Source organism: Fundulus heteroclitus, chromosome 5 (assembly GCF_011125445.2).
Source record: "Fundulus heteroclitus isolate FHET01 chromosome 5, MU-UCD_Fhet_4.1, whole genome shotgun sequence".
Classification (NCBI taxonomy): Eukaryota; Metazoa; Chordata; class Actinopteri; order Cyprinodontiformes; family Fundulidae; genus Fundulus; species Fundulus heteroclitus.
Genome location: NC_046365.1, coordinates 15,360,027 through 15,378,246, shown reverse-complemented (window position 1 = coordinate 15,378,246; position 18,220 = coordinate 15,360,027). Strand labels below are relative to the sequence as shown.

Here is an 18,220-nt window from a genome sequence, read left to right as displayed (position 1 = left end):
TGAGTGCCATAAAAATATAACCCAGGATAATCATGGGTCAGAAGATTCAGATGACGGTTAGAATACACTTTTTGCACAAAAAAGACTTTAGACCTCCCCACATAAAATTCATGTATTTAACAGGATTTTTTAAATTTTACTGCAAAATTTTACCACAAATCTTTTCTAAACCTGTGTGGAAAGAAGGGCATTGACAGCATGGATGCCATCCATGTATAATCATAGAACAATTGTCTTCAGCTCCACTTTAATATACAGTCAATATTCTAGGTACTATTTCTAGTTGCTGTACTGCATTTAGTGGAATTGAATCAAGTTATTGGGACATTTTTCTGGTCTGTTTGATTTGAAGGATACACACACACACATATATATATATATATATATATATATATATATATATATATATATATATATATATATATATATATATATAAACAGGGGCTTAAAGTGTATAGTGTATTGTGTATAGTGATATCGTAAGTAAAATCTGCTGATTTTTGGTGCTTTTCATGAAAATGCTTATTTTGATTGATAATGGAGTGGCAAGGAGACAGTTTGTGTCTAAAATTCCATTGTTACATGTATATGTCAATAACATTTGAATTGAAAATGTAATAAAAGTGTACTGAACTGATTTTACTGAAAGGTTCTCAATTTGTATTAAAATGAACATTAACAGATGAAAATGATTACTTCATAACAAACGTTAATGCCCATATTGTTTTACCAAATGCAATTTTGGGGTATACATTATTTGCAGATAGTATTTAATGATGATATTATTTTTATTTAACAGTATTAATAGTAATTCTAATAATAACAACAATAACAGCAATAGCCACAATGACAATAACAATGAAGTATGCTTTCGTATATTTTGCCAATATACTGTTTAATTTATCTATTCACTCTTTCAATAACTCAAGTTTTATAGAATTGCCAACAAGCTAATAATATCTTAAAAAAAATATTCTCATAAGAATGCTAATTTTATTTATAATATATTGCTATTCATTTAAGAATCCATCCTCTTGAACAACTTTCAGTATAATAAAGAAAAAAAAGAAAGAAAAACATCTTATGCGGCAAACATCTAATTTGTTTTGAAAAATAAATAGAAAATTATATATGAAGGTGATCATATAATTATAAGGCAGAAATATAATATTACAAATATTACCTTACCTTGTTAAACTAAGAAGATGGGTAGGATGCAAAGAGCTGTGAAGGATCAGCACATGACAAATGCTGCAGCCCATGTTCAAGGCCACCTTGTGCCACCTTGTGCTACATACTATTTATTGCTTTAAAGGGATTTTCTTGGACAATTTCTAGTCCTGGCTTTGAATCATCCCACTCATGTCTGAGGTTTCAGCTGTGGGTGCAGGAGGAGGTAGGGAGGGGATATCTGAACTTGTGCCCCTGGGATGAGATTCCCCCTGGCATTATAACCAGGGAAGCTGTTGAAGTTTGCTACAAATCTCTGCAAACTCTTCTGCCTTTGATTTGTTCAGAGCCTGAGTGTTTTAACACTAACTAATGCTCGGTCTCCAACAAGACAATCCGATATTATCATACAAAACATGAACAGAACAATGTTGCATTTGAGAGAACTCAGAAATACTGGACCAATGGAGCCATGTAATTATTAAAAATGGAATTGACAGCTCATTTGTCAAATACAACAGATAATTATGTATTTTCAAAAGACACACGGCAACCTTAGTATAGGCAGTGGATTGTTACAAAACTGTTTTACTGTAAATCCTGAAACAAAACAAACGTCTGCAAGTGCTTTTCAAATTAGTTGTTAGGTCAAACATATCCACTCTATTGTCACTCAGAACATAATTTCGCCTTTTGAGAATTTTATCAAATGCTAAATTTTTAATGCAGATTGGCACAATGCTCTATTGTTTAGTTCCATCAATATTTCAAACCTTCAAAACGTCTGCAGTTTGCCTTTGTTCATTTTATTCAGTTCAGTTCATTTTAGCATAGCTTAAGTTGGTGTTAAACGCAGAATAAACTAACCCTTCAACCATTGTGCTTTGTGTTTATTACTGGTGTGGAAATCACATTCACTGCAGTATTTTGTATGTTGTCACAAAATTTGCATCCATGTATGTCAACAGCCTTTGCCATTTTATATTTTTTTCTGTTTTGTTTGTTTTCTGTGCGAACATCATTGCTGGGCAAGTCATCTTTTTATCTGTGTGTTTATTCTTTATGTGTGCTAATACAGTATAATCGTCTGTTATAAAAATGTCTGTTTCCAGAGACAGAATAGAATTAGGGGGAAAAAAAATGTTGACATTGTTAGAACTGGCTGCCATTTGGAGGTTTAAGAACGTTTTAATGGAAAGAAAGAAGAGCTTAACACAGAAAGTAACAGAAATGTGTTAGAAAGATATCTTTTCAGCATAAGGATCATGTTTACCATTTTATTTTCCATCCAAAATAGTTTATATTAATCATGTCCAAATGCAACAGAAATGTTGCTTTTGGGCATGATTATAGTTGATTACATGATTACGAAACTGATTACAAAACCAGTTGAGCTTTTTATTATTTGTTCTGCGCTCTTCTGCATACCTTTTTTTTAATTTATTTGAAGTTAAACCTTCTTAAAAGAAACACTGTCATGCAGCTGAGTTTAAGAGTGTGCTGTACAGTTTTGGATGTAGAAGAATTAAGAACTTGGGCAAAGCTCAGAATGGATGAGGAAAAAAAAAATATCACTCTCTGTTCCACTTCCTCTTTGTTCCTCTTTCCCCAGTCACAAAGTCTGAGTCGATTATGTTTTTTAATCCGTCTCTATTGAGCATGTCCAAGGGGTATCAGGAGACAATTCTTTCCCAAGTTTTCTGAGTTAGTGGGTTATAGAGGGTGTACATAGCGGAAAATGAACATTAAAGGCTGAATCTTAACTTTAGCTTTTCTTCTCCAGTTCTACTTTTCTTTGTGTTGTGTCCCATGGGAATAGGCCTATCCTAAACCTAGGAAATAATGGATCAGTGGTAACATCATTCTTTGCTTGCATTTTGAGAAATGGTCTACAAGTTCTTCCAATGTATTATTTACAGCTCTTAGTTGAATTCTGCAAACTGACTTTTTTTCCTGCCATTTCAAGTTGTTCCAGTTTATAATAATAATGAAAAAAGCTCTCCAAAGCTAATCTGATGAGGTCAGTTGACTTTGGCCAAAAAACAGAAAGAAGTTGGCCACACCAAGTATGCAGCTTGCATTAAAATTGTCTTTCCAAGCACTCACCTGTGGACATAGGCTGTCAATTTGGGTAGCTGCCATCCGTACCAACTTCACACCTTCTTCATTGTTGGAGATGGAGCAAGCCAAGTTGGCCACCTGGATATACCAAGCAAAAAAGACACAATTACATTAAAATGAACCCGAACACATCAGTTATCATACAGTCTAAAAGAAAAAAAAACACAAGCACCAGACATTTATAGCCCAGGGAATATTGTTGGGGAATATCGCTGTGTTAGGGAACATTATATCCCACATAAAAGTTATTTAACTAATGTGCCAATGAATAGTATAAGAAGGCTTAAAAATATTAAAAAGCGCTTTCATTAACAAAGTTAAATATGTCACCATAATGTAAGATGAGACAGGAGTGCAGCAACAGGCTGCTTAAAAGACTTACTGTATGGCTAAGTCTTTACAACATTATCTTCACAGAGGGAAGTAAAGCTGTAAGCTGAGCAGTATTTTTAGGATTTTGGTCAGAAAGAATGGGCTGATAGTTGTGATGGCCAAAATTGTAATCAGCATTATTTAGGGAAATGAATCAAAATTTAGGGGGGCTTAAGAGTTTTAAAATATACCTGTGTCTTGCACGATTTTTGTCATGTTGCAACTACAAATGTATTTTATTAAAGCTTTATTTGATAGACAAAAATAAAGTTTTTGTAATAGTGGAAGGAAAACAATACATTGTTTTCATAAAAACACATTTCTAAAATATGATTTGCATTTTCATTCCTTGTACTTTTAGTCTGACATGCCTAAATGAAGTCCTTTGCAACCAATTGTCTCAGAAAACAACTTATTACTAAACATTCTTCCTATATGTAATTTAACCTGGGTATAAATAGAGCTCTTCAATGAGGTCTTAGAGACATCAGTTAAAGAGTATTAATGAAGAAACAATATCATGAAGACTTAGACATAACCATCCATCTAAACTGAAAAGCTGGACAAAAACAACATCAATCAGAGAAGCAGCCAAGAGCCCCATGCTGGAGTAGCTACAGAGATCCAAAGCACAGGTGGGACAATCTGTTAACAGGACTACTTGTTGTGTACTTCACAAATCTGGTGTTTATGAAAGAGTAGAAAGCAGAAAGAGGCCCTGTTTTAAGTTTGCCACAAGCCAAGTTAGGGACACCGCAAATATGTTTAATAAAGTATTTTGGTAATATGACACTTGATTTGAACTTACTGGCCTATTTGCATAATGGGGACAGAGAAGTGGTCAAAGATAACGGGGAAATGGAGCTAAGTAAACGACCATCTGGGAGGAGGCTGCAACTGACTTGAAACTGGGTTGAAGTTTATCTCCAACATAAGAATAACCACAAACATACAGTCAGAGCTACAATGAGACAGTTCAAATCATGTTTATTTAAGTTTCGGAATGGTCCAGGCAAGGTAAAGACCTACTTCCGATATAAAATCTGTGCCATTTGAAGATTCCTAGTCACAATATGCAACGTAAGACACAGCAGAAATATTAGCATCCAAATGTGCAAAGTTGGCGGAGGCATACCTTAGAAGACTTTGTGGTTCTTTACAGAGACAATGTAGAGGAGCTGTTTGGTTTCTTTTTTAACCTATGTTCTCAACACTGTCTCAGAACATTGTTTTTACAAAAAAAATCTTTTACTGACTTTTTAATTTCTACAGGGACATTGTAAGGGACATCGGTGTCCAAAATGTCTGTGATGTAGCATGGAGTCATTGAGTAGGGTATAGCCTTCATTTGCAGGGATAATTGGATTCGTTTGGATCCAAAATGACTTGGTTCAAGCAACACAAACAGTGAAAACAGAATTCATTTAGATAATGAATGCTAATCATTTAAAAAAAAGATACTGATTCCAACACTGCTCTGATGTTAAGCTAGCATTGAAGGGGTTTGGCAGTGCAGATACAGTAACTAATTTCATAATTACGTTGTTAGGTGGGTTTTACGATTGAAACAAACAATCTTTCTTTCTCAAAGTACAGTTTTCTGATAAAATGTTTTCAAACAAGACTCTTAACTCGTTGAAAATTCATGTAGCAGCTTATTTGAGCAGATTTTCTGTTTTATTTATTTGTTAATTCTGCTGCATGGACTAAATACATTTTGGTTGCATTAAAGTGATTACATGTGTTTCAGAGAGCTTCAAGGCTGTGTAATAAGGGCTCTGGATTCAATATTCCATAAAGAGCAGGTTGAGTAATTTTACAAAGGCAAAAACATCAGAGGGTAATATGGAGCATTTGAAATCACCACATCGGAATCATTCACATTCATTGGAGAAAACACATGCACACAAAACCTGCGTCCCTTATGGTATTATCACATCTCTCCACACCATCACTGTGTCTCATCGCTAATTTTCATGACTTTAAAATACTTCAAAACCCCAATCATATTCCAAAAAAAAAAATCCCGATTTCAGCATGAACCTTTGGGCTTTGAGACTGAACTGAACAGACGCGTGCCTGTTGGCAGCGAAAGGTGCCAGTCTGCATTAGCACTTCTAGTGCTCATGTCACTGTTTGAGAGAAAGTGAGGTAAATCAAATTTGTTTTAGAGGACTCTTGCTTAGAGCTCTGTCTCTTTACCCGTGACAGCAATGAGCACATTGATGGATTACAGTCCTTTATGTGAAGCATGGTGTCTGTGGGTGTGCGTGTGTGTGCGTGTGTGTGTGTGTGTGTGTGTGTGTGTGTGTGCGTGTAAAGTGGCATCAGTGAGAGAGTTGAAGTGTTTGATTGTGAGTTGGTGCCCCATAAATGTGAGTGGCTGTTTGCAGTTAAACATGCAAAGCATATTTTCAACTTTGATGCAGTCGCTGATGTTACTGAAGACTAAAGAGGTAATTTTCTAGAATTTTTTTTTATGATTTTTCAGCATTTTCAAATACTCATCTTTGTCTTTACAAAGTACAGTTGAAATCCATCCATCCATCCACTGCTAGAGTGGTATTGTTTTGCAGTGCTTCCTGGTATCTTCTCGAAATAATGATAATTTTCTTATTTGAATTGCTTGAGAAAGTATCACACCTTTAACTCTTTATTCTAAGTGTTAGTTCTAAAATGAAGAATAGACAAATTTTTGTTTTGCGATGCAATTATTATTGTTCTCATGCAACTTGGTCTAAATCACTAGTAATGTTTCCTTGAAAATAGTGTTTATGTAACCTCTTCATGTTAAGGGACAGGACTCCAAAAATAAAGACAACATTTCTATATTTTTGTCCATCCATCCCTGGCTCTAATTAGAGTACAGCAGCACTACTTAACCAGCAGAAATCAAGCCTTTCTTCTCTTGACTTTATCCACTTACATGCATTCCTGTCTCCAGCTCTGCTCAGCCCCCCTGACTGCTGCAGTGTCTCAGGAGGGGAAAGGGGCAGAGGGCTCTCTTGATGCTGCAACCATGCCCAACAAGCACATCCCCACTCCCTGTTACCTAACACTGAGTGCACGGCTGGGGCAAAAGATGCAAAATCTGGCTCAAACTACTAATTGCAATCAACTAAGGAAGCACTTCCCCTTTGGGTGTTAATTTCTTCCTATTTATTTCTGACAGGGTGAGAAAAACCAAGACGGAAGGTCTGAAAGTACACCCTGCAAGCCTAATGCTGATACGGTCAAAGATACTGGAGCAGAATAAGGAATTCAAAGAGGCAGATGGATGTGTGTGTGTGTGTGTGTGTGTGTGCGTGCATGTGTGTCTGAGTGTGAGAAAAGGAGGAACAGAGAGAGATCCCTGCTGAATGGCCATTCTTCATTTTAGCCTAGAACAAAGAACTATCGATTCTGTCCTTTAGCTCTGCCGTGGATAATCACTTCAATTCTAATTTGATGAAGGTTTCCATGGCACTTGGAGAGATGGGTATTCTCATGTTAGCCATTTAAATCACTGAAATGGAGCCGAGTAACTGGAAGACGCTCAGACGGCGTCGGCTTTTTTCATTACTCTAGCTGGGGCGTGGTTAAATTGGACATCTTATGTGTCGTCTGGAAGCAAAGATGATGATAACACGTTAAGTAGCATGTTAAAGTGGTCTGTCTTGCTCTCTCTTCCTAAGATGCAAAGCTCACCATTGACTGACCTCATTGTAATTTCAATAATTTGAGTGCCTCCCTTCAGAACATCATTTCTGCAGCCATTTCCAGCAGTTATACACAGAAAAGTCAGAAATAGAACCAATCCTGCCAAACCATCAAGGATGGTTAATAGTATCGGCGTTAGCCAAGGTTCCATATATAACAGCTTTGTTGCACAGAAAAAACGGAAGTAGAACTTCAATTGAAGAAGAAAGTGAAAGAAAAATCCACTGAAGAAGACATTTATGGTTGCTGTATAGTAAATCAGTTAGCAGAACTTTGAACAAGCATGTGATGTGTGTTTGTTTACTTGTTGCTGGGAGGTTGATTATGAAAGGTTAATTCCATTACCTGAAATGCAGTGTTTTATTAATTTTTAAATGTAAAAACCAGAATGTTACAGTTTTTTCCTGCCACTCTCCTATTAGTAGAACACATAACCAGGGGAATACAGAAATGCAGAATGTAGGAATAAGGGTAGTAAATGTATATACTACTAATGGTCATGAAATAGTGGCCACATCCTTTGAACTAAACCCACTGAAAATAATACACAGTTGGGAAGTGGAACAACACACATTTATGGTACAGATATATCTCTAAAAAATAGAATATTGTGAAAAAAAAAAATCAGGAAGTAAAACTTATAAATTATATAGATTCATCACATAGAGTAAAATGTTTAAAACTCTTATTATTATTATTATCATCATTATTTGTAATTTGGATGCCTTCAACATCTTACAGAGTACTGTTTAATCCATCATATGAAAAACAAAATAGGGTGGTACAGCTACAAATCTACCAAATCATGGGTGTCAACCTATGCTGACAGGTGGGGCAGTGGGAGCATTTATCAGAGAAGCAGCCAAAGGGCCCATGATAACAATGGAAAGGCTGCAGAGATCCACAATTCAGGTGGCAGAATCTGTTGAGAGAACAGCTAGTCAGACACTCAACAAATTTGGTCTTTTGTATGAGTGACAGGAAGAACGCTGTCAATGAAGTAAGGATACAAGAAGTCATCTTTTCAACTTGCAACAGAAGCACTCATGAGCTGAGACCAAAACAATTCCCTTTTTGAACTACATCCACAAAACTATCATGTCACAAAACATTGTAGTGGTAGCATCATGCTAATGGGATGTAGTTTCTTCTTCAGGGACAGGGAATGAAGTTGCAAAAAACATTGAAGACTCCACTTGTCAATCATGAAGAGACAGAGCTGACAATACTCGTCACCCTAAATGCAGCGAAAGGTGGTTTAACCAAGCATTTTCATAGTATATGCAAAAGATGCAAAGAATGGCACACTTTTAAGAGTTTTGTTTATAAAGATTATATAATAAAACTGTGCATCATCTATAACTACAATTAAGCAGTATTATTTTGGTCTACCTACAAAATGTTTTGCAGCTGCCGGTTATAATTTGATAAAATGTGGAAGATGTCAACTTAACATTCCTAGTAAGTAGTGCCAGCTCTCGCAGGGGCACTCATTTTTGTTTTAGTCACATCCTGTCAGCTCCAAATAGCTGCAACTATACAGTCACTGAACGGACCGGAGAAGACTGCTACAGGTGGAGGTACATGACATCAGGTAACACATACAGTCTAGGTTATGTACGGTTCAAGTCCATTGGGAATTCCAGGCAGCAGGAGCTCATGACCTGCTTCGAATGACTGCAAACCGCAACATTCAAAATCAATCCCCATTAAACAGTGAAGTGCTTATTGCCTCGGGAGGAATTCCCGTCGGGCTTGCTGTGACATCAAAGCAATGCCAAACCTAGTGGCATGTTAAACAGGAAATGTGTGAAACAACAAGAACAAAGGCAATGGATTTTCAACCATGTTCAGCATGATAATGGCTGAAAGGCTCACTCTACACATAAAACATGTTTTTGATCAACATTACCCTGTCTAACTTTAAGTTTTCACTCGAATAAAACAAAACATAAATCCCTTTGAGGAAAGGACAAACTTTTAAAAAGCACTGTTTTCAAACGATTGTGCCACAGTAAATTGTGAAGTAATATTATCTGCTGTATTCTGAGCCATGTCATTCAGGACAACAAAACAGTTTCACCTACATCTCAGTTGTGAGGCTAGAACATGAAACGTGAATCACTGTGATTACAGACTGCTGTTTAAATTCTCCCTTTGCAACCTTGCTCTGTCAACCCACGCATAACCAACTAAAAGACAAAGTGGACCTAAATTGCGAGTGACTCTAATGCACTTAGAGGTTCTCTACACTTCTTAAGTTGGAATGGAAATCAGTTTAGGTCACTGTTTACGAACTGACTGTTTACAAAGTGACAGGTTCACAATACTGCCCGACCCTCCTTCGTGAACAGTCTCTGTAGCTTATCCCCTGGTTTGGTGTACAAAGCTGCAGTAGGAAAACAGGAAACAGGCACACATAGAAACAATGTCAGATCAATCTCCAATGCCTTTCTTTTGATAAATCTTTATTTTTCTTTATAATCCTTAAACAGTTAATCTACTGTGGTTATGAAAAGTTTGCACAGATCAACTAAATGGCAAGCATTTCGACACAAACACAATATTATTTAAATTATTATTAAAGATGAATAGTTCAAGGCAAGGCAGGTTCGTTTGTATAGCATATTTTAGTAAAAAGACAATTCAGAATAATTTATACCTTTATCGTTGACAACTCCACAAAAACTTTCTAGGATGTAAAAAATAATAACAATGTGGTTTCTTAAGTGTGCAAGCCCTCTCATAACTATGAATGTGGCTGTTTTCCGAATTAATTTTCACATTAAAAAAACACATTGAATAGTAGTCACACAATGGGCACACTCGTCTAAAGACATCGGTCAGGAGAAAGAGCTACAGTAGTTCTTCCAAAACTAATGAAAATAAAAGAAAATTGGTCAAATAGGATGCCAAGAAATCTACAGAAACATTTTACGCTACTACAGCAATCTAAATGTTTATTTTTTTTAATACGTCTGAGCTATTAGGGTAGGTTCTTACAAAGAAAATCATCCATACCAGACTAAACCTAGTAGAAACATGTGTGTAAAATGTGATTTAAAAGCCTGCTAAAACAAGGTTGAACATTTCGGTGATAATTCTGAAATATGTATAAAATAACCCAGCACATTCCAGCGAAGCGTGGTGGCAGCACTGTCATGATTATGGGCTGTTCTTCAGTGGGAACTAGGACCTCAGTCAAGGTCGATTTAATTATGAACTGTTACCAAAAGGATTCAAGGTAGGCTAAATGGTGGCTCAAAACCCTTCTCTTTCAGTCTGGCAAACCATACATCCAGATCAATAAAAGATTAGCTTGGGCCGCAACGGTGGTGCAGGGGCTCAGTGTGTGTCCCTTGTTAGGAAATAGAACAGAGCAAGGGACAATAGAATTGTTCTATGCATGACCGAGTCCTGACCCTTAGACCTTTGCTACATTTCTTCCGCCTTTCTCTCTAACCCAGTTCTTATCAGCTTACTGTTAAATAAAGGCCACTAGTGCCAAAAAACAAAAAATGGTTCACCTGAAAAACATTACAATTTTGGAAAGATCTAACCAGAGTTCAGATCCAAATCAGACTTAATATCTCTTGGGTTGTTCTGATGAGGGCCATGCTCAGGAAACGTCCTTCCAATCTGGCAGATTTGGATCATTTTTGCAAATATGAGTGGGGAAATACTGTTAAGTACAGTTGCACCAAGCTGACAGACTCCTAATTAAAAGGTCTGAAGGCTGTAATACACCTGAAAGGTGCTTTAACCAAGTATTAGTTCAAAGGAACACACAAATGTGGAAAGAGTTTGAAAGTTTCAGTACTAACTTTTTTTACATACATTTATTTTTTACATTTTAACTGTTTTTTTTTTTTTAAATACGTAACTAAAATAAATAGAGAAAAATATAAAACAGTGAGGCAACAACACAGTACAATGAACTAACAGTCAAGCAACAACAACTTATATTTATTTTTATACGGAAAATCCCCCTTAGTGCTTCATTCTCTGATGCTAAATTGTAATGGTCCAAGGTTAAGACACTCACAATGACCCCTTGATGGAAACATGGAAGTTCAATGACCCGATTCTATACGGTCAATGACTCCTTAACAAAGCTCCTACCAGGTCAGCACAAGCAATTGTACAGGTCCCCTGTGACTAACCCTTTACAACAGGACTATTTAACTGAGGTGGGAAGCACACTTGGAGCACGGTAGCAGCTATGGAAATGAAACATCCCTCTCTGTTCCACACACTGATAGTTAGCTACAAGCCATAACTGCTATCACACAAAGACCACTTCCGCATTAATTACCGTGCAATGTGGTGAAAGTTATTTCTGAGTGCATTATATGATTACAGCCATCTTTTGACAGCGCTGCTTTTAACAGAGCACTTCTGTGCTCAGCTTCTGTCCTGTTTGTGATTACAGACAGAAAGATTTAGAATTGAAACCTCCCATTAATGTTTTAGGCTTTTTATTTTATGATCTATAGAGTCAAAAGTGTGCACAGATACAATGTCTTTAAGATTTTTTGGAGAAACATTGACATGGAGAAGTTCCCTTTGATCTTGCCTTAAATTTTGGAGTACTAATGAAACTTAAGTCAAGATTTCACAGAACTATATGAGCTCACAAACAAACTAATGATGATGATAAAGCTAATATCTGACATTTCAAAGGCAACACAAACACTGGATAATAAGCACAGATGAGATGTAAACTTATATCTGAGTAGTCGTTAGTAGTCGTTGTACACATCCATGTACATTTTAAGAATGCCATTCAAGAGTAGCACCTTAAGAATACTGGTAACAATTCAAAATTAAATCAAAATTAAATTAAATTAGATCAAATTGTATTACACAATTTTTATTTTAGAAAAAGATGCTAATTCTTTACTTAGGTTTAAAGCAATTTGGATAAAACAAAATTGATTTTGAAAAAAGCAAGCTTTTTATAGTGCTGAGTTAACGCTGGCTGATGTCTCTGATTTTATATCGCTCTTCAATGATTGGTGCTTGCAATATATTTTATTTCTGCTCCAGTGGATCATATGAAAATGCACCTGAGAACAACATGACATTTGAGCAGGCGGAGGCAGGCTCGAGGTCTTTCTCAAACCCCTGCTCTCCGATTGCCACCTGGAGTTTGAAGCCTGCGGAGGAGCGGGCTACATTGTCGGGGTCTGGACAGCGGATGGGTGTTGGGTCACGGGGGTCGGCTGGGGGTGCCACTTCTGCTCTCCCCTGGAATATGGGGGTAGGGCTTAAGTATGGATGGCAGGGTGTGGGGGAGGCAGCGCCTTCGAGTTTGTGGGGTGGGCTCTAGTTGGCTGGCCTATTCGGTTCATATAGGCCCCATATCCGGGTGGACAGGCTTGTGGGTCGTAGGGCCTTGGCTCCATGATTCTGTCAGGACCTCGTGTTCCTGGGCCTCAGGGCTCTGGCTGTATCTGCTCCGACATAGCTGGCTGTCGGCAGAGCCCAAGGGTTGGTCGCAACAGCTCCAGGGGGCTACGGCACTGTGGCTGTTGGGGGGATTCCTGGGGCTCTTTTCTGCTCTTCCCTGGGATAGGAAGACAGCTATCCTGGTGTTGGCTCTCTTGGGCCCCTTGTGAGAGTCCACACAAGTGGACACAAGTGCACTCTCTCAAATGCCTACTGGTGCTTGGATCCAGGTGCTTACAGACTCACTTCTTTGCAGAAAACCCTATCATTAAAAAATGCAAAAAACTTATCCTGCTGTAAAAACTAGGTGCTTTTCTTTGGATTTCCTTATTTTTAATGTCTAGTGTTATAGCAATATGTTGAACCTTGTAGACTAATGTTCAAGAGCTAAGCCCTGGGTAGGGATGTGACATTATACACATCATATTAGATAGGAAGCTGCTGCAGCCAGTACAGTCTCTCTTCCACTATAAATATTGCAAAGGGTGGGAAAAGCCATAAGCTCTGTCCTACTTACAAAGCACAATACTTTGTAAATTAGAGATTTTTTTTGTAGACTTTATACTTGTTAAATGGATACCAGGAGATTTTCAGAACTGATTATATAGTAGTCCATGCTCATTTCAGCTTTCTTTGCTAGAAAATTATGATAGGAATGTTAACTTGATTCTGATTCTACAACATGAACTCCTAGTACATCAACCGTAAACCAAAAGTAAACAGTGTCAAATAAAACTTGAGCTACTTTTGTCCTGAGGGGCTCATTAGTCCAGTGTTGCTTTAGTCTTCCTCAAGATTTCATATTTTTAATTTTAATGGAGTTAAATGGGACATAACATGCAAAATTCACTTTGTCAGCCCTTAAATATATTTTGTTGTGTGCCTCTGGAAGTAGTGAAAAGTTGAATTTAGTCTTCAAAGTGTTTTTAGGTATCTTTAGATTATTTTTGGGTCATATTTCTCAAGCTGTTTTTCTTCACTGTTACCTCAAAGCTCTTTTTGTGGAACATCTTTTTGTGAAACACAGTAGAACATTGCCAACAGAACGTTCCTTTAGTATTGGCATTTTGTGGCTTGCTCTATCAAGCAGGGTGTTAGTAAGGCTCTTCTGGATAACCAGCAGGTCACTAGTCACCCCCATGTTAATGTTAGCCCTAACATGGTCATAACATAACACTTATATATCAAAAACAAATATTTTATTGGTTTCATGAAATATTCAGGTTGTAAATAAGGTAATAGATGTCCCGCCATTTTCTGCCATGTTGAGTTGTCACTTCAATTTGTGGTCAAAACTCAAGGATACTGAAACCGTCAATAGACAAGTCTAAATGTTCGGTTGTTGGGTGTATTAACCCACACAAGTAACTCCACCAGCACCCACTATCAGAACCTTGCTGAAGTGCCTGGTTAAGCTTTATTTTTCATGGGAATGTACCCGCATCAGTGGGGAAAGTCCGCCTCATTTACGCGAAGCACTTCAGGGAGCAATGTTTCAGTAACTTTTGCCAGTAATGAAGAAGGATTTGCCCAGAGACTTCATCTGATCGAGGGCTCAGTTACTGCTGAGTATGGAAGCAAAATAAGTGGTAAGCTGCTGATAACCCTGAAATTTCAACATACTTTATTTTAGATATTATAGAGCTTGCTGTGTGCTCGCTTATAGTTGTGGGAGAACACAACTGTAGTGCCTATTTCGAGTGGCAGTATGGTTTAAGCAGCATTGTTGTACTTGTTCTGGGTCAGACTCAGGCTCAAACAAGTAAGACTGAATGGAAATGTCTTCTGCTGACTTTTTTAAAAATAAATTTGGCAATAAAAAGTTTCTCTTGCGCTAGGTAATAGTATCTCGGCCATTAAACTACATTTAAGGGGGTGGAGTGAAACACAATATGAGATGGTATTGGGCGGGGTGTGAAGGGCCGCACCAAAAACGGCATGAAAAAGATGTGGTGTAGTAAGGCTGTTGATAATGGGTTACAAGAGGGGTCTCTTGAACTTCACTGACGAAGAATTCAGAACAGAGCCTCTCAATTCCTATTCTGTAAAGCTGTCTTCTGAACTTTATAACGTGAAGGACACCTTTTTAGATTTTCAGTTTCAACTAAAACTATATAAACGCAAGAAAACTCAAGAAGTGTCAGTTTATCATTTAAACGTCCACTTAGGAATTCTTTTTAGTGTTAGGTCAAGGAAGCAGTCTAACACACACACAAAAAAGCCAAACCAAAATTAAACTATACAAAATGAAGGACCACCATGTCTTCTAACCTCTTTTTTCCTCATCACATAAAGCTGATGGTATTCTCTTGGACCAAAAAGCTAATTTGAAAGTTTAATTTAATGAAAAAAGACTCAGATAGAGAAATGTTGACTTCTCTTTCAAACACCATACCTATACACTTTGCTGTATACAGCTATAAAGTTAAAAACATGTTTTGCCTAAAAAACATAGCCATTGAAATAATTTTACAATAATTTTACAATAATAATAATAATAATAATAATACTAATAATAATAATACTAATATAAATTATTGAATCGCTACAGTCAGGAAGTATTAGTAGTATTTCTTTTTCCAGCTTCCAGAGAGGAGGAATCTTAATTTGGAATTACCAAAATTAGAAGCATTGGTTTAAGTTGCACTGAATATCCTGTTTAACAAAGCTATATGATTTTCAATAAAAAGATGTGGTTGGCTGCTGCAGAAAACAGCCACCAACATCACATCACAGTCTCCTTGACAACCATGACTGAGCTTGCATAAAACTCTGACAGTGTGATTTACAGTGGTCGTTTCTCTGGAGCCACGGCTAAGGTTTGACTACTTCTGCTAAAACCATAGCTGGCTTCTAGATAAATACAATAATTTGGTGTAAACTCCTGGGGATGTGGAGCAATTCTGCTAGCTGGGTAAGGCTGGAAACAAGCACTGGGGTGGATGACAGTGCAGCTAGGATGAGCACATACAAATTTGCACATGGCTGTAGATGTAGATGCACACTTCTAAGAGGAGTACAGGCAACTGATGTAATACAGAAGAAGACGATGGCAATCTGTTTTGTAGGAGGCTTGTTCATTCCTTTATAAATGTCAAGAAGTAAAGGGGTTTTTATGCAACCATATACACAGAGTCTTGAAAATGTGATTCATATTTACACTGAAATTTAAATGCCCTTACGGAGGCCCTGGGAGGAGAGAATGGGCACCTAGAGATAAATATCCACGATATAAAATTTTATTGAGCTCAACAAGGGACAGAGATAGGTAATTGAAAGCAATATAAACAAATCAAATAATGTTCCACTACATGGTGTAGAGAAGTGCCTTGCTGTTCAGCTTCAGTTTAAAGTCCTGGATATTGGATTATCTTGTTCACGTGGCTGTGAATGACGGTGCATTAAAGAGAGAAGGGAGAAGAGAAAGAATGGCCGACTCATTTTGCCTAAGGCGCAGAACAACTATAGGGTTCACACTTTATTTTGGCCTTGGTGACTTGTTGGTTTGCTGTGCTTACATCATAAGTTGCAAAGACAAAGTCGACTAGCCTTGGCTCATTTTGCTAAGACCATTAAACGGTAGGTGGTTGGTGGGGGTATATGATATCATCTATATATATATATATATATATATATATATATATATATATATATATATATATATATAGATAGATAGATAGATAGATAGATAGATAGATAGATAGATAGATAGATAGATAGATAGATAGATAGATAGATAGATAATTCACCAAACTCAACTTGGTGAGTTTGGTGAATTTGGTACCGTGGTTGGAGGGGACAATAAGACTATCTTTCCGTTAATAGAGAGTTTTTCTTTCCACTGTCGCTTCATGCTTGCTCAGTATGAGGGATTGTTGTAAAACCATGGACAATGCAGACGACTCTCCCTGTGGCTCTATGCTTCTGACATGCATCATTCTGAGTGAATGATGCATGTCAGGACTTTGATGCAACCTGCTGGGTTCCATTATATAGGAAAGTTTTCACCAATCTGTATAATCTGACCCAATCTGTATAATCTGATTGAATTTTACTTTGTAAAGTGCCTGAAGATGACATGCTTCATGAATTGGCGCTATATAAATAAAATTTAATGGAATTGATTTGAATCTTACAGATCTTCTCCACACCCACCCAAAAACACAGCTAAACTTTTTTTTTTCTACTGAAATATTGATTTTTCTCTGCTTTGCCCCCACTCTCTCCCGCCCACCCTCCTCTCCCAGGAGTGCTGGCCAAGCAGTCGAGCTTGGCACCAAAACATAATTATGAAAATGGACCTCTGGGTTGTTTCTTTTAATCTATCTGTCCCTTTGCAACAGAAGTTATTTAAAACTGTTTCAGGGGAATTGAAATGTTAAACCCGTTTTACTGTAAAGGGTAGTTTACATACTGGTGTTACAAGATCAGTTAGGTGTAAAAATCCCCCCAAAAAGATCCATCTCAATAAAATTAGAATTTCATGGAAAAGTTATTTTGTTTCAGCAAGTACATTCAAAATGTAAAACTACATATATATTATATTTGTCTAGATTCATAATACACAGTTATATGAGTTATTTCAAGTGTTCAGTGTTTTCAAAACCCTGTTCAGTTAACACGACTCTGGCTCACAACTGATGAAAACCCAAAATCTTTTTTTTTTATTATAATATTAAATGAGGCTGATAACAATATTTTAAATACAGAATGATGGCCTCCTGAAAACTATGTCCAGTACAGTATATGCTCTTAATACTTTTATTGGGCTCCTTTTACATGCATTACTGCATCAATCTGGCATGTCAAGGAAGCCCAGGTTGGTTCAATGACATCCTTCAGCTCATCTGCATTGTTAACTTTAGTGTTTCTCATTTTCCTCTTAGTATTATTCCATAGATTATCTGTAGTGTGTATGTGAGACCAGTTTGCTGGCCAAACAAGCACAGTTATAAATTTTGTTCAAATAGGAAAGTTAGCATCTTTATAAAGATTGACACCATATGGATGCTTCATGTGGTCTTATATCAAGATTTAAGAGTCTTTATTATAATTGCGTAGTCATGAGGCGCGCTTGTAGCGCAGCAGTTAGCGCGACCCATATACGGAGGCCTTAGTCCTCGACGCTGTCGACCCGGGTTCGAATCCGACCCGCGGTCCTTTGCCGCATGTCTCTCTCCCTCTTCCACCCCCCTTCCTGTCAGCCTACTTTCATAAAAAGTGAGCCACTAGAGCCGCAAAAAAGCCCCCAAAAAATAAATAAATATGTAATCATAGTGACATTTTCGTAGGACATTAGCTCAGAATTCACATGTAACACAGAGACAACAAAAAAATCGAAAACTTAATGTTCAAATAAATGCACTGACAACACTTCCTGAGAAGATAAGAAAAGTAGCAAATGGTC

At 37.2% G+C, this 18,220-nt stretch overlaps 1 protein-coding gene across 3 annotated transcripts in view; it reads right to left on the bottom strand.

Moving 5' to 3' along the window:
- Window positions 1-18,220, bottom strand: part of ctnna2 (catenin (cadherin-associated protein), alpha 2) — a 378,523-nt gene that overhangs the window by 71,374 nt on the left and 288,929 nt on the right. For all 3 annotated transcript variants that reach the window (XM_036136991.1, XM_036136992.1, XM_036136993.1), the window contains one exon: window positions 3,277-3,369. In XM_036136991.1, coding sequence (XP_035992884.1) covers window positions 3,277-3,369 — 93 coding nt within the window. The remainder of the gene's footprint in view (window positions 1-3,276; window positions 3,370-18,220) is intronic.